This window comes from Somniosus microcephalus, chromosome 12, assembly GCF_052327205.1.
Source record: "Somniosus microcephalus isolate GS21.2 chromosome 12, FLI_Smic_1.0, whole genome shotgun sequence".
Classification (NCBI taxonomy): domain Eukaryota; kingdom Metazoa; phylum Chordata; class Chondrichthyes; order Squaliformes; family Somniosidae; genus Somniosus; species Somniosus microcephalus.
This window is the reverse complement of record NC_140998.1, coordinates 2,592,678-2,617,383: the sequence shown is the minus strand read 5'-3', so window position 1 is coordinate 2,617,383 and position 24,706 is coordinate 2,592,678. Positions and strand designations below refer to the sequence as shown.

At 48.4% G+C, this 24,706-nt stretch overlaps 1 protein-coding gene across 1 annotated transcript; it reads left to right on the top strand.

The window, feature by feature from the left end:
* The first annotated feature begins 622 nt into the window (after positions 1-622).
* Positions 623-24,706, top strand: batf (basic leucine zipper transcription factor, ATF-like). Its single transcript, XM_086002528.1, has 3 exons — positions 623-734; positions 4,481-4,585; positions 19,491-24,706. The coding sequence occupies exons 1-3, from the start codon at positions 669-671 to the stop codon at positions 19,692-19,694; spliced, it is 375 nt and encodes a 124-aa protein (XP_085858654.1). The 5' UTR covers positions 623-668; the 3' UTR covers positions 19,695-24,706.

Genomic DNA, 24,706 nt, shown 5'->3' with positions numbered 1-24,706 from the left:
GGTGAGAATAGGAAATGCTTCCTGTTATTGATAAGGAATCGACAAGTTACAACTTACAAACATTTATCTCTCGCATTTTTTCCAAGTAAGATGTGACATTTGTGAATACACTGGGCACCTTCCTGTGATTTCCTGATTCACCTTTACCTTCCAATTTACCTTCCTTTTTATGGAGACCATGAAATACATACATTTAACCATTACTATTTCTTATTTTTTTCAGAATTATTAATTGTTTAAATTCAGAAAATATAACGGTTTGCAAATCCCTAGCTTTTTGCAGTCACATAATCTCTGAGCCTCTCTATGTAATGACATATATGCATGTGTGATGAACCGAATTTGTTCTAAACTCTGCTCCGTGCTCTCAGGGTCTCCTGTGACTCTGTGGCTCTTCACTTGCTCTTTGCCTGTAGTTTTTTGTATTCTCTGTATTCTGCCCGTGTCTGCTGCTCCCACTCACTGAGAGAGGCTTGGGTTTTTTGCTGGGTTTTTGCTGCTTCTATTCCCAGATGTGTGTGACACAGTTTCCGCCACAATCACGTGACTTCCAGCTTAACAGGGCACGCTACTTACCAGAAGTGGTTGGTTGAGACTTTAGAAAAGTGAGATGAGAGGCGCAGGCAGTGAGAGGCAGAGAGAGCGCGTGAAGGACTGCTCCGAGAGGCATGGCTCAGGACTCTGACAGTAGTGACAGCAACTACAGCAGATATCAGCCATCCAGTGGTAAACAGGTACAATTAAACTAGAGAGGGAGCAGAAACTGCCAAGTAGCAGATATTGCATTGTATATAAAACATGGATATAAGGCAAGGCAGAAATAGTGTTAGAAACTGAATTAGTAAATGCAGTGCTCAATCTTTCTCAACCTCTTATTAAATTTAAATTCTTGACACTGAGAGACTGTACTTGGCCTATTCTCTTTCCTTTTTTTCCAATTTTCTCCTTTCCTTTCCTGAAGTTGATGACTTTTGCTGGGCGACAGGTTCCTAGGCTCCTGATCACCCCTCGCTACCACAGCCAGGTTGCTATTCTGCGTGCGTGAAGCTAGGCTGTGCTAATTGGTTACTCGATGACAAGACAGATCGCAGCCAGGCCAGTCCTGTCAGCAACAGTGACTGGGAGTGGGGAGAGTGGGGACTTGGTTTGATTCCCGTTCTGTGAGCCTGGATCACTGCGGCCCTCCATTTGTTGGCCCAGCTGAAATCGGTTCACTCATCACAGGTTGCGGTTTGAAGCTGGAATCTTTCTGCTTTGTGGAGTCTGTCATTCTTTGGCTTATAACGTTTACACAAGATTTATTGTAAACGTTCAATGTTCTAAAGGGAAATAGCCGCATGTTTTATCGGAGCCAGAGACCATTTCCTCACAGATGGAATTCGAACTGAAGGGCTTTGTTCTAATTTGGTTGAAGGTTTTTTAGAGGTTTGTCACGGTCGTGACTGATGGTGACATTCTCTTCAGGTAAAGAGTTGAGTTGGAGTTCTCTCCCTTTTCACATACTTTTAACCTCTGCATTGCCAGTTCTTATGAGGAGAGGGAGTCCAATTCTGCAGAACATCATTGATTCCAGCTTTCAATTGTTTTTGTCTGAATTGTTGTTAGGAAGTATTGGTTTTTATTTGTCTGGTAGTGTCAGTAAAATGGATGCTTCTAAATTAACTACTGCATTAACTTTAAAATATAAAAAGAATTCACTGTTCTGTTCACAAGCTAGCAGGTTTAAAAATGACCACTGCACTCCCAGCCTGTTATTCGCTGCTAGTGTGTCCTCATACAACAAACTCTCAAGGATTTCCTTACAAGTGTAAGGAGACACACTGGGATCAGGCAGTGCTGTGCTAGAGACACAATTCAACCCTCACACTGTATACCCAGAGATACGCTCTTGGTGCAGCTCACCTTTCTAGCAGTACAATTCTGTGGTACATGTTACTGTAATGCAGCATTACGCAAACCCACTTTGGTGCGTTTTCAATGCTCTCCTTTCCACTTTCACTGCTGCACATTTTGTGCTATTAAAAGTCAGTGATTATACAAGCTCACGAATGCACCTCTTCGCTGCTTTGGAGTTCATCTTCAGCAATTGACAAAATGCCAAGGTGGGCAACAGACATTTAATTCTGGAGGAATTGAGTTGTAATCACAATAGATAGATGGTAAGGGCTGCATAAATCAAGGCACATTACAGAGCTTACTCGGTATCTAACCCGTGCTGTACCTGCCCTGGGAGTGTTTGATGGGACAGTGTACAGGAAGCTTTACTCTGTATCTAACCCATGCTGTACCTGCCCTGGGAGTGTTTGATGGGACAGTGTAGAGGGAGCTTTACTCTGTATCTAACCCATGCTGTACCTGCCCTGGGAGTGTTTGATGGGACAGTGTAGAGGGAGCTTTACTCTGTATCTAACCCGTGCTGTACCTGCTCTGGGAGTGTTTGATGGGACAGTGTGGAGGGAGCTTTACTCTGTATCTAACCCGTGCTGTACCTGCCCTGGGAGTGTTTGATGGGACAGTGTAGAGGGAGCTTTACTCTGTATCTAACCCGTGCTGTACCTGCCCTGGGAGTGTTTGATGGGACAGTGTAGAGGGAGTTTTACTCTGTATCTAACCCATGCTGTACCTGCCCTGGGAGTGTTTGATGGGACAGTGTAGAGGGAGCTTTACTCTGTATCTAACCCGTGCTGTACCTGCCCTGGGAGTGTTTGATGGGACAGTGTAGAGGGAGCTTTACTCTGTATCTAACCCATGCTGTACCTGCCCTGGGAGTGTTTGATGGGACAGTGTAGAGGGAGCTTTACTCTGTATCTAACCCGTGCTGTACCTGCCCTGGGAGTGTTTGATGGGACAGTGTAGAGGTAGCTTTACTCTGTATCTAACCCGTGCTGTACCTGCCCTGGGAGTGTTTGATGGGACAGTGTAGAGGTTGATCTCCCTATCTGTAAGCCTGGAACACTGTATCATTGTGAAGCAATGTGTAACAAGCGGAAAACATTGAATTCTCTGATCTGAATCGTTAACGCGCTATGTAAACATGAGTTCATTCTTTATTTCTCTTTTTTATAAGGATGTCCTTCATCGAGTGGAGGAGAAAGATAAAACGTGTTCAAATATTTTGAAATGTCATTCTGCATTTGCAGTTACTCTATGTGAACCTAATTTCTGAACCTTCTTCCGTGTGCTCCTTCATTGGATCTCATTTGGAAGTTCTTTAGGGTTAAATTATGAGGACAGGTTGCATAAAGTCGGGCTGTATTCTCCTGAGTTTAAAAGGTTGAGGCTGATCTAATCGAGGTGTTTAAAATGATTAACAGAATTGATAGGGTCGATATGGAAAAACGATTTCCCCTGGTGGGGAAATCCAAAGGGGCATAACCTTACAGTTAGAGCTCGGGTGTTCACTAATGAAACCAGGAAGCACTTTTTCACACAAAGGGTCGCCTCCAAAAGGCTGTGGATCCTGGGGGTCAATTGTAATTTTCCAGACTAAGGTTGATAGATTTTTTTTTAGGTCAGGGTGTCAAGGGAATGGAGCAAAGTCAGGCAAATGGAGTTGAGGTCCCGATCAGCCAGGATCTGATTGACTGGTGGAACAGGCTCGAGGGGCTGAATGGCTTCCTCCCATGAGGGACGAGCTCAGAAAATATCAAGTGCAGAGGCTTGTAAATGTGATCCAGATTTTATCAATTGTTACCTCCTTCAAGCATCTCTGGATTCGTTCTGATTACTGGAATCCTTTGAAATGAAGTTGGACACTGATTGTCAGTGGTAGTTGTTGAGAGAATGGGAGACCAGGGTTTTTGGATAAAGGCAACAATAACAACAACTTGCATTGGTATAGAGCCTTTAATGTAGAAGAAAGGGCCCAAGCTGCTGGACAAAGCTGTAATCCAACAACTGCACTGGAGTGATTGGTTTGGTGTGTGATTTCTATCCTGCCAGTCAGGATTATGTATCAAAGATTCTCACTTTAGTTGCACACTAATAGTAACAGGCAGATATTGACCTACTTAAAAATGGTAATAATGTGTTGAAATTTCTAATTTATCATTTTATTTTGAAATATTATTGAAAGTATATAATGTAAAGACTGCTGTGACAGTGCTGGGGACGTGCGGTGCAGTGTGAAAGATATCCAGTGCTCGCACGGTTAATCAGCTCTGTCACGCTGCCGCTGATTCACATGACTGCAGTAGGCTAAATTTAAACTGGTCACAACATCAGGGCAGATTGGCATTTAACTCACAGAGGGAGCCGAGCCAGTGTAATAAAGTAGACAGCAACAGATAAGAGCCACTGACTGCAACAGCATTGGGTAGATGGAATACAATATTATATACAGCTTCTAAACACGACTGTTCACCTAGTATACCCTTCTGTACACGATACAATGTTGTATACAATTTGAATCTATACAGTGCTGCACACATTCTATATCTCCATTTATCTAAAAACAAACCGTACTCTCACTTATTTCTAGGAAAACTTTGAGGAGACAAAGAAAGTCATGAGGAGGGAAAAAAATCGCCTTGCAGCTAAGAAGAGTCGGCAGAGACAGACTCGAAAAGCAGACACACTACATCAGGTAAGGGAGCCGAGTGAAAGGGACAGACTCAGACACCAGGCCAGGGTAAAGTAGCAAAGCAACAGGGAGGGGCACAGTAACAGATACCAAAATCAGCAGCTGCTTCAGGGTCAGGGTGAAGGGAGAGGTGGAAAAACGTATCACACAGTGCTCACAGCCCAGAAACAGGCCATTCGGCCCCACTGCTCCGTGTCGGTGTTTCTGCTCCACACCAGCCTCCTCCCACCCCTCTTCATCTCACCCCATCAGCATAACCGTCTATTCCTTTCTCCCTCGTGTGTTTATCCAGCTTCCCCTTAAATGTATCTCTGCTATTCGCCTCAACCACTCCCTGTGGCAGCGAGTTCCACATTCTCACCACTCTCTGGATAAAGAAGTTTCTCCTGAATTCCCTATTGGATTTATTAGTGACTGTCTTGTATTTATGGTCCCTGGTTCTGGTCTCGCCCACAAGTGGATACATCTCTACGAATACCCTATCAACCCCTTTCATAATTTTAAAGACCTCGATCAGGTCACCCCTCAGCCTTCTCTTTTCTAGAGAAAAGAGCCCCCGCCTGTTCAATCTTTCCTGATAGTTCCAACCTCTCAGTTCTGGTATCATTCTAGTAAATCTTTTTTGCACCTTCTCCAGTGCCTCGATGTCCTTTTTATAATATGGAGTCCAGAACTGTTCACAGTATTCCAAGTGTGGTGTAACTGAGGTTCTCTAAAAGTTTAACATAACTTCTTCACTTTTCAATTCTCTCTCTCTAGAAATGAACGCCAGTACTTTGTTTGCTATTTTATAGCCTTATTAACCTGTGTTGCTACTTTTAGAGATTTGTGCATCTGTACCCTCAGATCCCTCTGCTTCTCTGCCCCACTTAGACAAGGAGTATGTGGCCTCCTTATTCTTCTCACCAGAAGGCACCACATCACACTTATCTATATTGAAGTTCAGTTGCCAATTACACACCCATTCTGCAAGTTTATTAATGTCTTCCTTTTGGTCTCCTTACCTAATGAAGGTTCACTAGACTGATTCCTGGGGGGATTGTCCTATGAGGAGAGATTGAGTAGACTTGGCCTATATTCCCTACAGTTTAGAAGAATGAAAGGTGATCTCATTGAAACGTATAAAATTCTTAAGGAGCTTGACAGGGTAGATGCAGGGAGGATGTTTCCCCTGGCTGGGGAGTCTAGAACCAGGGGTCACCGTCTCAGAATAAGGAGTCTGCCATTTAGGACTGAGATGAGGAGAAATTTCTTCACTCAGAGGGTGGTGAATCTTTGGAATTCTCTACCCCAGAGGGCTGTGGAGGCTCAGTCGTTGAGTATATTCAAGACAGAGATCGATAGATTTTTGGATACGAAGGGACTCAAGGAATATGGGGATTGTTAAGTCTGTGTGTTCTAGTTATTGTTAATAAGAATCACTGCACACAGACCACAAGAGTAAATTCAACAGGTCTTTACTAGTCAGAGGTCAGGCTGAACTGCCCAATAAATCATTACACAGCACTTATATACCGGTGTGGTCACCACCGGTATTACAGTATACAGCAGCCAAGGTAAAGTAGTGCATCTCTTAAAATAGTTCTCTTAAAGGTGGAACGGTTACATACACCACAGGGATAGTGCGGGAAGGTGAAGGTGGAGTTGAGGTAGAAGATCAGCCATGATCTTTGACGTAAGAAAACTACTAGGCACTTGGTCTAAGCGTTAAACAAAGCTTTAATCAACTGTTTTACAACATGGAGGTCTAGTTGTGTCCTTCACTAGTTCCTGTTAAGAATGTCCCGCGCAAGCTGGGCCCGTGCCCGAGTATTTATACTCTCCCTGGACAGCGCTACCAGCAGGCTGCTCAGTATTATTTCATAAGTCTTTCTTTCATGAATGACTGATTCATGTCAATCTTATTGAATGGTGGAGCAAGCTCGAAGGGCCAAATGGCCTACTCCAACTCCTATTTCTTATGTTCTTATGATCCTGCAGTTTGTCACAGTCCTCCTCTGTATGAACTACACCCCCCAATTTGGTGTCATCCACAAATTTTGAAATTGGACATCAGATTCCCATGTCCAAATTGTTTATGTAAATGGTGAACAAGAGTGGTCCCAGCAGCGATCCCTGTGGAACACCACTTCCCACCATTAGCCAGTCTGAGGATCTATCTTTAACCCCGACACTCTGTTTACTTTTTTACCCAGCTTGCTAACCACTCTGCTACTTGTCCCGACTCCACATGCTCTGATCTTAGTCATGTGGTACGTTATCAAAGGCCTTTGGAAAATCCAAATTTATTACGTCTCCTGCATTAGCTTTTTCTACACTTTTGTTACTTTTTCAAAGAATTCAATACGGTTCGTCAAGCACGAACTTCCCTTTTGAAATCCATGCTGACTACACTTTATTATAGTGCAGTACTGAGGGAGCGCTGCACTGTCGGAGGGGCAATACTGAGGGAGTGCTGCACTGTCGGAGGGGCAGTACTGAGGGAGTGCTGCACTGTCGGAGGGACAGTACTGAGGGAGCGCTGCACTGTCGGAGGGTCAGTACTGAGGGAGCGCAGCACTGTCGGAGGGGCAGTACTGAGGGAGCGCTGCACTGTCGGAGGGGCAGTACTGAGGGAGCGCTGCACTGTCGGAGGAGCAGTACTGAGGGAGCGCTGCACTGTCGGAGGAGCAATACTGAGGGAGCGCTGCACTGTCGGAGGGGCAGTACTGAGGGAGCGCTGCACTGTCGGAGGGGCAGTACTGAGGGAGTGCTGCACTGTCGGAGGGGCAATACCGAGGGAGCGCTGCACTGTCAGAGGGGCAGTACTGAGGGAGCGCCGCACTGTCGGAGGGGCAGTACTGAGGGAGTGCTGCACTGTCGGAGAGGCAGTACTGAGGGAGCACTGCACTGTCGTAGGGGCAGTATGGAGGGAGTGCTGCACTGTCGGAGGGGCAGTACTGAGGGAGCGCTGCACTGTTGGAGGGGCAGTACTGAAGGAGTGCTGCACTGTCGGAGGTTAGTGCTGAGGTCGTGCTGCACTGTCGGAGGGGCAGTACTGAGGGAGTGCTGCACTGTCGGAGGGGCAGTAACAGAGGGAGTGCAGCACTGTCAGAGGGGCAGTACTGAGGGAGTGGTGCTCTGTCAGAGGGGCACTACTGAGAGAGTGCTGCACTGTCAGAGGGGCAGTACTGAGGGAGCGCTGCACTGTCAGAGGGGCAATACTGAGGGAGAGCTGCACTGTCGGAGGGGCAGTACTGGGGGAGTGCTGCACTGTCAGAGGGGCATTACTGAGGGAGCGCCGCACTCTCAGAGGAGCAGTAATGAGGGAGCGCTACACTGTCAGAGGGGCAGTACTGAAGGAGTCTTCTTCTTCTTAGGCAGTCCCTCGGAACCGAGGATGATTTTCTTCCACATTAAAAATGAGTTCTCAGGTGACTGATGAGTCCAATGCAGGACCTACAGTCTCTGTCACAGATGGGGCAGACGGTGGTTGAAGGGGCGGGTGGGTGGAGTGCTTGGGTTGACGTGCGCTCCTTGCGCTGCCTGCACTTGGCTTCTGCTTGCTAACGGCGAAGAGATTTGAGATGTTCGGCGCCTTCCCGGATGCTTCTCCTCCACTTTGTGCGGTCTTGGGCCAGGGCTTCCCAGGTGTCGGTGGGGATGTTACACTTTTTCAAGGAAACTTTGAGGGTGTCCTTGAAGCGTTTCCTCTGCCCACCTGGAGCTCTCTTGCCGTGCCGGAACTCCGAGTAGAGCGCTTGTTTTGGGAGTCTTGTATCGGACATGCGGACGATGTGACCCGTCCATCGGAGCTGATTGAGCGTGGTCAAAGCTTCGATGCTGGGGATGTTGGCCTGAGCGAGAACACTGACGTTGGTGCGCCTATCCTGCCAATGGATTTGCAGGATCTTGCGGAGGCAGTGTTGGTGGTACCTCTCCAGTGCTTTGAGGTGCCTGCTGTACATGGCCCATGTCTCTGAGGCATACAGGAGGGCGGGTATCACTGCTGCTCTGTAGACCATGAGCTTGGTGCCGGGTTTGAGGTCCTGGTCTTCAAACACTCTCTTCCTCAGGCGACCGAAGGCTGCACTGGCACACTGAAGGCGGTGTTGGACTTCGTCGTCGACGTCTGCCCTTGTTGACAGTAGGCTCCCGAGGTATGGAAAGTGGTCCACGTTGTCCAAGGCCTTGTCATGGATTTTGATCATCGGGGGGCAGTACTGTGTGGCGGGGGCAGGTTAGTAGAGGACCTTTGCCTTACGGATGTTTAGTGTAAGGCCCATGCTCTTGTACGCTTCGGTGAAGGTGTTAACGATGGTTTGGAGTTCGACCTCTGAGTGAGCGCTGACGTAAGCATCGTCTGCATACTGTAATTCGACGACAGAGGATGGGACGACCTTGGATCTGGACTGGAGGCGACGGAGGTTGAACAGTTTCCCGTTTGTTCTGTAAATTAGCTCCACTCCAGTGGGGAGCTTACTGAGGGTGAGATGGAGCATTGCAGCAAGGAAGATCGAGAAGAGCGTTGATGCGATGACACAGCCTTGCTTGACCCCGGTTCATACGTGAATTGGGTCTGTGGTGGAACCGTTGGTCAGGATCACGGCTTGCATGTCGTCGTGAAGCAGGCAGAGGATACTGACAAACTTTTGAGGGCAGCCGAATTTGAGGAGGACACTCCATAATCCCTCACGGTTGACAGTGTCGAAGGCCTTTGTGCTGCACTGTCGGAGGGGCAGTACTGAGCGAGCGCTGCACTGTCAGAGAGGCAGTAACTGAGGGAGTGCTGCACTGTCGGAGGGGCAGTACTGTGAGAGTGCGGAAATGTTAGCGGGGCAGTGCTGAGGGAGCGCTGCACTGTCAGAGGGGCAGTACTGAGGGAGCGCTGTAGTGTCGGAGGGGCAGTACTGAAGGAGTGCTGCATTGTCGGAGGGGCAGTACTGAGGGAGTGCTGCACTGTCAGAGGGGTAGTACAGAGGGAATGCTGCTCTGTCGGAAGGGCAGTACTGAGGGAGTGCTACACTGTCAGAGGGGCATTACTGAGGGACTGCTGCACTGTCGGAGGAGCAGTACTGAGTGAGTGCTGCACTGTCAGAGGACAGTACTGAGGGAGTGCCGCACTGTGAGAGTGGTATTACTGAGGGAGCACTGCACTGTCGGAGAGGCAATACTGAGGGAGTGCTGCACTGTCGGAAGGGCAGTATTTTAGGAGTGCTGCACTGTCAGAGAGACAGTACTGAAGGAGTGCAGCACTGTCGGAGGGGCAATACTGAAGGAGTGCTGCACTGTCGGAGGGGCAGTACTGAGGGAGCGCTGCACTGTTGGAGAGGCAATACCGAGGGAGTGCTGCACTGTCGGAGAGACAGTACTGAAGGAGTGCAGCACTGTCGGAGGGGCAATACTGAAGTAGTGCTGCACTGTCGGAGGGGCAGTACTGAGGGAGCGCTGCACTGTCGGAGAGGCAATACTGAGGGAGCGCTGCACTGCCAGAGGGGCATTACTGAGGGAGTGCTGCACTGTCGGAGGGGCAGTATTGAGGGAGTGCTACTCCGTTGAAGGGGCAGTACTGAGGGAGTGCTGCACTGTCGGAGAGACAGTACTGAAGGAGTGCAGCACTGTCGGAGGGGTAGTACTGAGGGAGCGCTGCACTGTCGGAGGGGCAGTACTGAAGGAGTGCGGCACTGTCGGAGGGTCACTCAGTAACTCAGTAACACGCCCGGCCGGGTCACTCAGTGACTCAGTAACACGCCCGGCCGGGTCACTCAGTGACTCAGTAACACGCCCGGCCGGGTCACTCAGTGACTCAGTAACACGCCCGGCCGGGTCACTCAGTGACTCAGTAACACGCCCGGCCGGGTCACTCAGTGACGCAGTAACACGCCCGGCCGGGTCACTCAGTGAGTCAGTAACACGCCCGGCCGGGTCACTCAGTGACTCAGTAACACGCCCGGCCGGGTCACTCAGTGACTCAGTAACACGCCCGGCCGGGTCACTCAGTGACTCAGTAACACGCCCGGCCGGGTCACTCAGTGACTCAGTAACACGCCCGGCCGGGTCACTCAGTGACACAGTAACACGCCCGGCCGGGTCACTCAGTGAATCAGTAACACACCCGGCCGGGTCACTCAGTGACTCAGTAGAGGAGTGCTGCACCGTTGGAGAGGCAGTACTGAAGGAGTGCTGCACTTTAGATGGGGCAGTACTGAGGGAGCGCTGCACTGTCGGAGAGGCAGTACTGAAGCAGTGCTGCACTGTCGGAGGGGCAGTACTGAGGGAGCGCTGCACTGTCTGAGGGGCAGTACTGAGTGAGTGCAGCACTGTCGGAGGGGCAGTACTGAGGGAGTGCTGCACTGTCGGAGAGGCAGTACTGAAGCAGTGCTGCACTGTCGGAGGGGCAGTACTGAGGGAGCGCTGCACTGTCTGAGGGGCAGTACTAAGGGAGTGCTGCACTGTCTGAGGGGCAGTACTGAGGGAGTGATGTACTGTCAGAGGGTCATAACTGAGGGAGTGCTGCACTGTCGGAATGGTAGTACTAAGGGAGTGCTGCACTGTCTGAGGGGCAGTACTGAGGGAGTGCTGCACTGTCAGAGGGTCATAACTGAGGGAGTGCCGCATTGTCAGAGGGGCATTACTGAGGGAGTGCTGCACTGTCAGAGGGACATTACTGAGGGAGTGCTGCACTGTCGGAGGGGCAGTACTGAAGCAGTGCTGCACTGTCTGAGGGGCAGAACTGAAGGAGTGCTGCACTGTCAGGGGGGCAATACTGAAGGAGTGCTGCACTGTCGGAGGGGCAGTACTGAGGGAGCGCTGCACTGTTGGAGAGGCAGTACTGAAGCAGTGCTGCACTGTCGGAGGGGCAGTACTGAGGGAGCGCTGCACTGTCGGAGAGGCAGTACTGAGGGAGTGCTGCACTGTCGGAGGGGCTGTATTTTAGGAGTGCTGCACTGTCAGAGGGGCATTACTGATGGAATGCTGCACTGTCGGAGGGGCAGTACTGAGGGAGTGCTGCACTGTCGGAGGGGCAGTACTGAGGGAGTGCTGCACTGTCGGAGGGGCTGTATTTTAGGAGTGCTGCACTGTCAGAGGGGCATTACTGATGGAATGCTGCACTGTCGGAGGGGCAGTACTGAGGGAGTGCTGCACTGTCGGAGGGGCAGTACTGAGGGAGCGCTGCACTGTTGGAGAGGCAGTACTGAGGGAGCGGTGCACTGTCGGGGAGGCAGTACTGAAGGAGTGCTGCACTTTAGATGAGGCAGTACTAAGGGAGCGCTGCACTGTTGGAGAGGCAGTACTGAAGCAGTGCTGCACTGTCGGAGGGGCAATACTGAGGGAGTGCTGCACTGTCAGAGGGGCATAACTGAGGGAGTGCCGCATTGTCAGAGGGACATTACTGAGGGAGTGCGGCACTGTCGGAGGGGCAGTACTGAGGGAGTGCTGCACTTTCAGGGGGGCAGTACTGAGGGAGTGCTGCACTTTCAGGGGGGCAGTACTGAGGGAGTGCTGCACTGTCGGAGGGGCAGTACTAAGGGAGTGCTTCACTGTCGAAGGGGCAGTACTGAGGGAGTGCTGCACTGTCGGAGGGGCAGTACTGAGGGAGCGCTGCACTGTCGGAGGGGCAGTACTGAGGGAGTGCTGCACTGTCGGTGAGGCAGTACTGAGGGAGTGCTACACTTTCGGAGGGGCAGTAAGTGATAGGCCTGTAGTTACCTGGTTTCTCTCTCCCACCCATCAGTAAATTTCCAATCTAACTGCACAATTCCTGAATCAAGAGAGCAAGAGTGTGGCTGGTAAAGGGACGAAAGTGAATGATGTTACAGAGATGAAAGTAGCCGGTCTTTGTGATGGAGAGGATGCTCAGCTCAGGGCCAAGGTTGCACATAGTCTGGTTCAGGCTGAGAGTGGCCAGGTCGGAGGATGGAATCAACGGCAAGGATACAGAGTGTGTAGCAAGAGCTGAAGATGCTGGCTTTGATGTTCCCAATGATTAGCTGGAGGAAACTGTGGCTCATCTAAGACTGGATGTCGGATAGGTAGCCTGACACTTAATTAGAGGAAGGCCAATTTCAGTGGGTTGAGAATGGATCTGGCCCGGGTAAATTGGAATCAAAGATTGGCAGGCAAAACTGTCATCGAACAATGGGCTGCCTTTAAAGAGGAGATGTTTCGGGTACTCGAGGTGCATTCACATGAGGGGGAAAGGTCGGGCAACTAAAATCAGAGGTCCCTGGATGACAAAAGAGATCGAGAGTAAGATGAAGCAGAAAAAGGGGGCATATGACAGATGTCAAGTCGAGAATACAAGTGAGAGCCAGGCTGAATAGAGAAAGTTCAGAGGAGAAGTGAAAAAGGATATAAGAGGGACAAAGAGAAAGTATGGTAATAGATTGGCAGCTAATATAAAAGGGAATCCAAAAGTCTTCTATAGGCATATAAATAATAAACGGGTAGTAAGAGGAGGGGTGGAGTCAATTAGGGACCAAAAAGGAGGCAGAGGCCATGGCTGAGGTGCTAAATGAGTACTCTGCATCTGTCTTGACCAAGGAAGAAGATGCTGCCAAAGTCATAGTGAAAGAGGAGGTACTGCAGTTGAGTCATAGATTGAGTCATAGAGTTATACAGCACAGAAAGAGGCCCTTCGGCCCATTGTGTCCGCGCCGGCCATCAAGCCCTGTCTATTCTAATCCCATTTTCCAGCACTTGGTCCGTAGCCTTGTATGCTATGACGTGTCAAGTGCTCATCTAAATGCTCCTTGAATGTTGTGAGGGTTCCTGCCTCTACCACCCTTTCAGGCAGTGAGTTCCAGATTCCAACCACCCTCTGGGTGAAAATTTTTTCCTCAAATCCCCTCTAAACCTCCTGCCCCTTACCTTGAAACTATGCCCCCTGGTTATTGACCCCTCTACTAAGGGGAAAAGTTCCTTTCTATCTACCCTATCTAGGCCCCTCATAATTTTGTACACCTCAATCAAGTCCCCCTCAGCCTTCTCTGCTCTAAGGAAAACAACCCCAGCCTGTCCAGTCTCTCTTCATAGCTGAAACACTCCAGCCCAGGTAACATCCTGGTGAATCTCCTCTGCACCCTCTCCAATGCAATCACATCCTTCCTATAGTGTGGCGACCAGAACTGCACACAGTATTCCAGCTGTGGCCTAACTGGCGTTTGGTACAGCTCCATCATAACCTCCCTGCTCTTATATTCTATGCCTCGACTAATGAAGGCAAGTATCCCATATGCTTTTTTAACCACCTTATCTACCTGTCCTGCTGCCTTCAGGGATCTATGTACATACACACCAAGGTCCCTCTGATCCTCTGTCCTTCCTAGGGTCCTACCATTCATTGTGCATTCCCTTGCCTTGTTAGTCCTCTCAAAAGGCAGCACGGTGGCATAGTGGTTAGCACTGTTGCCTCACAGCGCCAGGGACCCGGGTTCAAATCCAGCCTCGGGCGACTGTCTGTGTGGAGTTTGCACATTCTCCCCGTGTTTGCGTGGGTTTCCTCCGGGTGCTCCGGTTTCCTCCCACAGTCCAAAGATGTGCGAGTTAGGTTGATTGGCCATGATAAATTGACCCTTAGTGTTAGGGGGATTAAATACGTGGGGTTACGGGGATAGGGTGGGATATGTGTTGGTGTAGGGGTTACGGGGATCGGGTGGGATATGTGTCGGTGCAGGCTCGATGGGCCAAAATGGCCTCTATCTGCACTGTGGGGTTTCTGTGATTCTGTGAAAATGCATCACCTCACTTTTCAGGGTTAAATTCCATTTGCCACTGTTCTGCCCATCTAACCAACCCATCTATATCGTCCTGTAGCCTGAGGCTTCCCTCCTCGCTATTTACCACTCCACCAATTTTTGTGTCATCTGCGAACTTACTGATCATACTTCCTACTTTCATATCGAAATCATTAATGTACACTACAAACAGCAAAGGACCCAGTACCGATCCCACTGGACACAGGCTTCCAGTCACAAAAACAACCTTCGACCATCACCCTCTGCCTCCTGCCACTAAGCCAATTTTGGATCCAATGTGCCAAATTGTCCTGGATCTCATGGGCTCTTACCTTCTTGACCAGTCTTCCATGCGGGACTTTGTCAAAAGCCTTACTGAAGTCCATGTAGACTACATCAACTGCACTACCCTCATCCACACACCTAGTCACCCCCTCGAAAAATTCAACCAAATTGGTTAGACATGATCTCCCCTGACAAAGCCTTGCTGACTATTCTTGATTAATCCTTGCCTCTCCAAGTGAAGACTAATTCTGTCCCTCAGAACTTTTTCCAATAATTTCCCTACCACTGATGTTAGGCTCACTGGCCTGTAATTCCCTGGTTTATCCCTACTACCCTTCTTGAATAATGGTATACGTTAGCTGTCCTCCAGTCCTCTGGCACCTCCCCTGTGGCCAGAGAGGTTCTGAAAATTTGTGTCAGAGCCCCTGCAATCTCTTCCCTTGCCTCACACAGCAGCCTGGGATACATCTTGTCTGGGCCTGGGAGTTTATCCACTTTTAAGCCCGCTAAAACTGCTAGTACCTCCTCCCTCTCAATACTAATTTGTTCAAGTATATCACAACCCCCCTGCCTGATTTCTATGCCTACATCGTCCTTCTCCATAGTGAACACGGATGCAAAATATTCATTTAAAACCTCACCTACATCTTTCGGCTCTGCACACAGATTGCCACTTTGGTCCCTAATGGGCCCTACTCTTTCCCTGGTTATCCTCTTGCCCTTAATATATTTATAAAATACCTTGGGATTTTCCTTTATTTTGCCCGCCAGTGTTTTTTCATGCCCCCTCTTCGCTCTCCTAATTTCTTTTTTAAGTACCCCCCTGCACTTTCTATACTCCTCTAGGGCTTCCACTGTTTTTAGTCCTTTGTATCTGCCAAAAGCCTCCCTTTTTTTCCTAATCCATTCTTGTATATCCCTTGACATCCAGGGTTCCCTGGACTTGTTGGTCCCACCCTTGACCTTTACGGGAACATGTTGGTCTTGTACTCATCTCTTTCCTTTCTGAAAGACTCCCACTGCTCTGAGATACTGGATGGGCTAAAAATTGATAAGGAGGAGGTACTAGAAAGGCTGGCTGTACTTAAATGTGCCAAATAGATAAGTTACCAGGACCGGATGGGATGCATTCAAGGATGCTTAGAGAAGTAAAGGTGGAATTCGCGGAGGTACTGGCCATAATCTTCCAATCCTCCTTGGATACGGGGCTGGTGCCAGAGGACAAGAGAATTGCGAATGTTACACCCTTGTTCAAAAAAGGGTGTAAAGATAAACCCAGCAACTACAGGCCAGTCAGTTTAACCTCGGTAGTGGGGAAGCTTTTAGAAATGATAATCCAGGACAAAATTAACAGTCACTTGGACAAGTATGGATTAACTAAGGAAAGCCAGCATGGATTTGTTAAACGCAAATCGTGTTTAACTAACTTGATTGAGTTTTTTGATGAGGTAACAGAGAGGGTTGATGAGGGCAATGAGATTGACGTGGTGTACGTGGATTTCCAAAAGGTGTTTGATAAAGTGCCACATAATAGGCTTGCCAGCAAAGTTGAAGCCCATGGAATAAAAGGGACAGTGGCAGCAGGGATACGGAATTGGCCAAGTGACAGGAAACAGAGAGTAGTGGTGAACGGTTGTTTTTCGGACTGGAGGAAGGTATACAGTGGTGTTCCCCAGGGGTCGGTACTAGGACCACTGCTTTTCTTGATATATATTAATGACTTAGACTTGGGTGTTCAGGGCACAATTTCAAAATTTGCAGATGACACAAAACTTGGCAGTATAGTGAACAGTGAGGAGGAGAGTGATAGACTTCAAGAAGACATAGACAGGCTGGTGAAATGGGCGGACACGTGGCAGATGAAATTTAACGCAGAAAAGTGTGAAGTGATACATTTTGGTAGGAAGAACGAGGAGAGGCAATATAAACTAAAGGGTACAATTATAAAGGGGGTGCATGAACAGAGAGACCTGGGGGTATATGGGCACAAATCATTGAAGGTGACAAGGCAGGTTGAGAAAGCAGTTAAAAAAGCATACGGGATCCTGGGCTTCATAAATAGAGGCACAGAGAGGAGATCTGATCGAGGTGTTCAAAATCATGAGGGGTCTAGACAGAGTAGATAGAGAGAAACGGTTCCTATTGGCGGATGGGTCGAGAACCATGTCATCCCATATCACTAATTTGTGCTCACCCTTAGAACCCTGACTTACTACACCGTATTCTGTCTCTTATACCTATCAATCCCTTACTATATTGTACTCTCTCATACCCACTCTATCCCTTACTATATTGTACTCTGGGCCCAAAATTTTAGTCCATTGAGCCATAGATGTTTACAGCACAGAAGGAAGCCATTCAGCCCATCAAGTCTGTGCCTGCGCTTTACAAAACTCATCCCACTGCCCCACTCGCTGCAATACAGCCCGGTATGATCATCCCCTGCCCCACTCACTGTAATACAGCCCGGTATGATCATCCCCTGCCCCACTCACTGTAATACAGCCCGGTATGATCATCCCACTGATCCACTCGCTTCAATACAGCCCAGTATGATCATCCCACTGATCCACTCGCTTCAATACAGCCCAGTATGATCATCCCACTGATCCACTCGCTTCAATACAGCCCGGTATGATCATCCCACTGCCCCACTCGCTGCAATACAGCCCGGTATGATTGTCCCACTGCCCCACTCGCTGCAATACAGCCCGGTATGATCATCCCACTGCCCCACTCGCTGCAATACAGCCCGGTATGATCATCCCACTGCCCCACTCGCTGCAATACAGCCCGGTATGATCATCCCACTGCCCCACTCGCTGCAATACAGCCCGGTATGATCATCCCACTGCCCCACTCGCTGCAATACAGCCTGGTATGATCATCCCACTGCCCCATTGGCTTCAATACAGCCCGGTATGATCATCCCCTGCCCCACTCACTGTAATACAGCCTGGTATGATCATCCCACTGCCCCAGTCGCTCCAATACAGCCCGGTATGATCATCCCACTGCCCCAGTCGCTCCAATACAGCCCGGTATGATCATCCCACTGCCCCACTCGCTTCAATACAGCCTGGTATGATCATCCCACTGCCCCACTCGCTTCAATACAGCCCGGTATGATCATCCCACTGCCCCACTCGCTTCAATACAGCCCGGTATGATCATCCCACTGCCCCACTCGCTTCAATACAGCCTGGTATGATCATCCCACTGCCCCAGTCGCTCCAATACAGCCCGGTATGATCATCCCACTGCCCCACTCGCTTCAATACAGCCCAGTATGATCATCCCACTGCCCCATTGGCTTCAATACAGCCCGGTATGATCATCCCACTGCCCCACTCGCTTCAATACAGCCCGGTATGATCATCCCACTGCCCCATTGGCTTCAATACAGCCCGGTATGATCATCCCACTGCCCCACTCGCTTCAATACAGCCTGGTATGATCATCCCACTGCCCCAGTCGCTCCAATACAGCCCAGTATGATCATCCCACTGCCCCACTCGCTTCAATACAGCCCGGTATGTTCAGCTGCTTCAAATGTTTATCCAATTTACACTGAAAAGATTCCATGATCTCTGCCTCAACCACTCCCTGTGGCAACTCCTGCCATTGTAAAGCTTTTAGAAGTTTTTAGAAGTTCCTTTCTGTGACAAGTGCTGCATAAATGGAAGTTTTGTGAACTTGTCCCTCCCGCAGTTTGTCCCGGACTCTGATGCAGTCTGTTGCACATCTGTCATGGGCTCTGCCCTCAGCTGGAAGTACATGGAGTTTTCAGCAAGCAGCAAGGTCTTTCTTTGTTCCCATGTTTTTTGCCGGACCTTTGCAGGAAAAACCTCATGACAGATGGTCCTAACCAGCCACAGAGGGTCTATGTTGTGTGTGTAAGGTATAGACTGTTCCAAATGAGGAGAGTGAGCAGTGTTTCTCTGAGAACGGTAGCACACTGTCATGGTTGGGTCAGACATGTCTGTGGTTGCCATGTGTGAAACTGTCAGAGGAAGCAGTGAATCTGGTCTGTAAGCGGGTGATGACTGCACACTTCCTGCAGCTTGCTGGTTAGACGGGCTAAGTTAACAACTGTCCTATATTCTGAAATGAATGAATCAGAGGGCCGCTTGCCAGTAAGCCATTTAGGCCTTTACAAAAAAACTCCGACTTCTCTTCTCTGTCACTCTCTGTCTCTCCATGTCTGGCTCACTCCATTTCTAAAATAATCAGGGGTTTTGTCGCCAAAATCTCACAGCATTAAAAAGAATATAGAATTTCAATTTAGGACATGCAATAACGTCAGCTCCATGAAATAAGTCAGTCTTTGATGTTTAATCAGCAGCCACCGAGAGGGGCATAAAGCCAATGCCATGGGTCCATGGTATTATTCAAGGGTAGTGCTGCAGTCAGTGAGTGCACACATTTTACTAAATAGTTTGCATCATTAAGAGTGTAGGCGAGAAAAGTTTAACTGTTTCCATCAAAAAATGTCAGGAATTTCCATTATCGTCTGATCTGATGCCCCCTGTCGTCAGCAGTCGTGATGAGTAAGGAGAGAAGTGGGTGACCTTTTCATTTGCTAAAGATGGACCATTAGATAGGGACTTTCTGTGAAACTCTGCAGCATCTCAGCTAAAGTAGCTGCCGTTGTTTTAGAATCAGGAGTCCTGGCCCGGATAATAAAACGCTCTTGCCCTCTATCCGCCTTAGTTTTATATGTTTTAGACTCATGTCTTACTGAATGCTACTCTTTCCATGTGCTCACTGCTTATCCCTAAAATATCATCCACTAACAACTGCTGTGAGTATCCACTCCAGAGATAGTGTCACATAATGTGTAGCCTGGGCAATATCAAAACTTGCAGAAACGTCCCTCCAATGTTTTCTCTATATTGTCTTTGTAGGAAAGTGAACATTTAGAGAAAGAAAATGCTGCCTTAAGGAAGGAGATCAAACAGCTGAATGAAGAGCTGAAATATTTCAGCACGGTGCTGAAAAGCCACGAGAGCCTTTGTTCTGCGATGAGTTCCCCAAACGAGGAAATGGTTTACCCAACTCATTCCTTCCACCAGACACACACCAACACAGCGCCACGGCTCCATCTGTGAGCCAGTGAGACAGCTGAGAGGAAGGAAGCCTGGAATTAGTACTGAAGATTAAAAGCTGTGACAATCGCTGGCTGGCCATGGGCAAGGTGAGAGCAAACACAAACTGAGCTCGCAGTGTAAACTCTTCCCTACAGGAGCAGCATGCTCACACACCTGCACCATCCAAACAAAGTTCTCAGCTGCAGTGTGTGTCTGAATTGTTCACCCAAAGCCTTATTCTGACAGGGTTCAAGCAGTAGTTACGCAAAGTTCATTTGTCAAAAGCATAAATACTAATGACTTCTTAAAGATGGAGCAGTAACCCCAAGGCAGACACCAGGCACACACACTGTTACAGGAGAAATCTGTCATCAAAATAACCTAAAGTACAGAATCAGTTTGACTTTGTGATGTCAGTGGAACAGTGCACTGTATGCTAACACACAATGACAGCAGACAAATATATGCGTGTTACACAGACTGCGTCTTCACAGCCCGCATCGTAAAGAGTCATGAAGGTCGGAGATGGTAGTGGTTACTGAGGAAGAACAATCAGTGTTACACCCCTACTCCACAGGACCTGCTACCCCAAGGAAGAATTTGAATTTACACAGGACCATTCGAATCCTCCGATGAAGAGAATGTTGAGATGGATTCCCTTCAGTGTACCATCGAGGCAAACTACAGGAGAGCTGTGCACTGTAACTAACTTGTACCATGGCTACAGGGAACATCTAAAGCTGTGGGCAGAGTGGGAAATTGTTCCATTACCCTCATTCACTGCAGAGAACAGAAACCTACTCATCTCATTCTGAAGTGCTAATTACCAATGAATGCACAGTTTACATTAATTATTACCAGCATATAATGCCTTGGTTGTTAAAAAACATATTTATGGACAGAGTTTCACATGGTTAGTAACACAAGAGTGAATGAGAGCCCAGCCTGGCTGGCAAGGACGGTGCAGATGGGGTTAAGATGGCAGGAGGGTTTGCACCTTTTTCCTGTCCCCCACCATTTTTACTTACCTAGTTTCAATGACACAGTTGTATCCCGGTGACATCAACGGGTCACACACACCATTTTAACTGGGGGCCGACTAAGAGCCTCACAGCCTCCAACCCATCAGTGAAAGCTGGCAGCAGCAAGGATCAAGGCCAGAGAGGCCCAACTAAGCGATGTGGGCCAGGAGGACCCCACAAGGATAACTTGCTGCCCCCCGCCTCCACCCCCAATCCATACTTACCTTGCCGGTGACTGTTTCTGTGGGTCCCTGGTGGCGGTCTGACCCCCCATGAATTTTAACTCCCACCCACCGGGGGTGACATAATTCCCACCAGCTTTGGGCAGGAGTCAGTGCCGGGGCATTTAAATCAGGCCCCCACCCCCCACTGTAGTTAAAATCGGGGCTACAATAATCTTTCATCAGGATTAATAAAGAATTTAGAAATCCCAAGGACCCCTCCATATGATGGTATATCAGCAATACTGTACAAAGGCCTTCTCTCAATCTCAGGGACCCTGCTCTACCGCTCCTGTTCCAAGGCACTCATTTGTTGGGATACAGTCCACAAGCACTAGTTGGCCTCCAGTACTTTTACTATTCATGTGTGAGTCTTGACAGGCTTTCCCATCATGGCAGTATCACAAGGAGTCTGCTCATGTCTTAGCTGATGTTTCCACACACAGTCACTGGATGGCGATGTCCCCTCCCTAACCCTAGGGTTCTGAGGCAATGTCATGCCATATCACTGTCCTGACTGAGATTGGCCAGCTCAGCACAGACTTACAATGGATGATTTTTTTTATCCCTGGGAAGTGGGCATCACTGGCAAGGCCAGCCTTTATTGTCCATCCCTAATTGCCCTTGAGCCACCTTCTTGAACTGCTGCAGGTCCCTCCCACAGTGCTGTTGGGGGGGGGGGTGGTTCCAGGATTTTGACCCAGTGACGATGAAGGAACAGTGATATATTTGTGACTTGGAGGAGAACTTGGAGGTGATGGTGTGCCCATGTGCCTGGTAGAGGTCACAGGTTTGGGAGATGCTGTCCTAGCAGTTTGATGCAGTGGCTTGCTAGGCCATTTCAGAGGGCAGGTAAAAGTCAACCACATTGCAGTCAGATATAGGCTGGACTGGGTAAGGACAGCACATTAGTGCACAACAACACAGTAGTTTCATGATTTCAAATGTATTAAATTAACTGAATGTCAGGATTTGAACTCACGTCTCGCAAATTAGTCCAGGCCTCTGCAATACTAGTCCAGCGACATAACCACTCTGCTACTGTTCCCAGTGAATTGCTGGATAAACTCTTTGAGCAAGTGGGAAGCCCACTGTCTCCTCTCTGAGGTCGACATGACTCAACTGTCGGATGATGGTCCATATGTGCAGTTCAGTGCTCGAGGCTGCACAGGGATTATCCCACTGGTGCAGCGTAACTATATTGAGGTTTATTATCAAGAAAAGGCATGGGACATTTATACTGCATCTAATCATAGACGGCAGGATCCTATTTTAAATATGTTAGTGAGAATTATGGGATTAAGCTAAACCTACCTCCACCAGGTGCATTAAGTGACACCATTAAAAGTACAGGCACTGATGGCCCAGCCAAACTGCTTTAAACAAAGGAAGACTAACACAAATCTTTCAAATATGATTAGAACAAGGAAAGTGGGAGGTATCAAAGCAAAGTAAAAACTCTATGGGGTATCCCCCTCGTCACAGATGGATCCAGTGAGCTGACAGACACATGGGCAACAGTGACTTTGTCCAATTTTAGATAGGCCAGTGGAACTGTGCAAATATGCTAAACCCAACCTTACTAGGACTAAATCAAAAGGGTCTATATTGAGAGAAGGAACATGATTTGGGAGGTTTTTTAAAATTCATTTCTGGGAGGTGGGCATCACTGGCAAGGCCAGCATTTATTGCCCATCCCTAATTGCCCTTGAGAAGGTGGTGGTGAGCTGCCTTCTTGAACCGCTGCAGCCCGTGAGGTGATGGTATTCCCACAGTGAGGGAGGGAGTTCCAGGATTTTGACCCAGCGACGATGAAGATACTCTAAAGGTACCTGGCCAATGTGAGTCAGTTATTAATAAGGTCCATTATAAAAGATGTAATAGCAGAGCACTTGGAAAACAGCGACAGGATCGGACAAAGTCAACATGGATTTACAAAAGGTAAATCGTGCTTGACTAATCTACTGGAATTTTTTGAGGATGTAACTGGTAGAATAGATAAGGGAGAACCAGTGGATGTGGTGTATTTGGACTTTCAGAAGGCTTTCGATAAGGTCCCGCATAAGAGATTAGCGTGCAAAGTTAAAGCACATGGGATTGGGGGTAAGGTACTGACTTGGATAGAGAACTGGTTGGCAGACAGGAAGCAAAGAGTTGGAATAAATGGGTCTTTTTCCGAGTGGCAGGCAGTGACTAGTGGGGTTCTGCAGGGATCGGAGCTAGGACCCCAGCTATTCACAATATATATTAATGATCTAGACGAGGGAACTAGATGTAATATCTCCAAGTTTGCAGATGACACAAAGCTGGGTGGGCGTGTGTGCTGTGAGGAGGATGCAGAGAAATACCAGTATGATTTGGACAGGTTGGGTGATTGGGCAGATGCAGTATAATGTGGATAAATGCGACGTTATCCACTTCGGTGGCAAAAACAGGAAGGCAAATTATTATCTGAACGGCAATAGATTGGGAGAAGGGGAAGTGCAACGAGACCTGGGTGTCCTTGTGCACCAGTCGCTGAAGGTAAGCATGCAGGTGCAGCAGGCGGTTAAGAAGGCAAACGGCATGTTGGCCTTCATAGCGAGAGGATTCAAGTACAGGAGCAAGGATGTCTTGCTGCAGTTGTACAGGGCCTTGATGAGTCCACACCTTGAGTATTGTGCGCAGTTTTGGTCGCCTTATCTGAGGAAGGATGTTCTTGTCATGGAAGGAGTGCAGCGAAGATTTATCAGACTGATACCTGGGATGGCAGGAATGACGTATGAGGAGAGATTGGGTCGATTGGGCTTGTACTCGCTGGAGTTTAGAAGAATGAGAGGGGATCTCATTGAAACTTATAAAATTCTAACAGGACTAGACAGACTAGATGCAGGAAGGATGTTCCCGATGGCGGGGGAGTCCAGAACCAGGGGTCACAGTCTAAGGATAAGGGGTAAGCCATTTAGGGCAGAGATGAGGAGGAATTTCTTCACCCAGAGAGTGGTGAACCTGTGGAATTCCCCACCACAGAAGGCAGTTGAGGCCAATTCATTAAATACTAGCAGCAGGCTCAAGGGGCCGAATGGCCTACTCCTGCTCCTATCTTCTATGTTTCTATGATTGGGGTACTAGAGGCTGTTGGACTACAAGTCAGAACGGGTTATACTGACATTGTACATATTAGTAGTGAGGCCAGTTCTGGTCTGGTCACTTTACCTCAAAAAGAATATAGACGCATTAAAAAGTTCAGAGAACAATGACCCTGATAATCCCTGGCCTCTGGACTAAGTTATGATAAATGGATTGCTCATTTATGTGCTTAAACTAGAAAGGCCAATGTGATGCCCATGGAAAGCCTGCTTAAGGCCCATATAGTAACGTCAATGGTAACTTGGGGAATTAATTCTCCATCTCTCAATGTTGATCTGCTTAAAATCCCATTCCCGATAACGTGCAACATTTTGTACTGGACTTATCTGATAATAGTGTTGCAACAGCACAGCCAGACTTTGGCAGCTGCCTTGTAATATAAACAAGGTGGGTCATGTTGCTCTGGTGTCAATCTTGTTGTAGCTCTAAAGGAAACGAATATGTTGTAAGTAAGTTAACATCTCAACTAACCCAAAATAAGCGGGAACCTCTTTGAAACCCTGACCCTGTTTTGCATAATAGCACACACCCTGCCTGTTGAGAGACAAAGCTCTAGATTTCTACAATCTGTTTATCTCTCATTGCCCCATTCTTGTGCAGTGTGCATATTACAACTCACTCTTCGTAGGTGAGGTGTCCAAATATATTTGCTGTTAAAGTA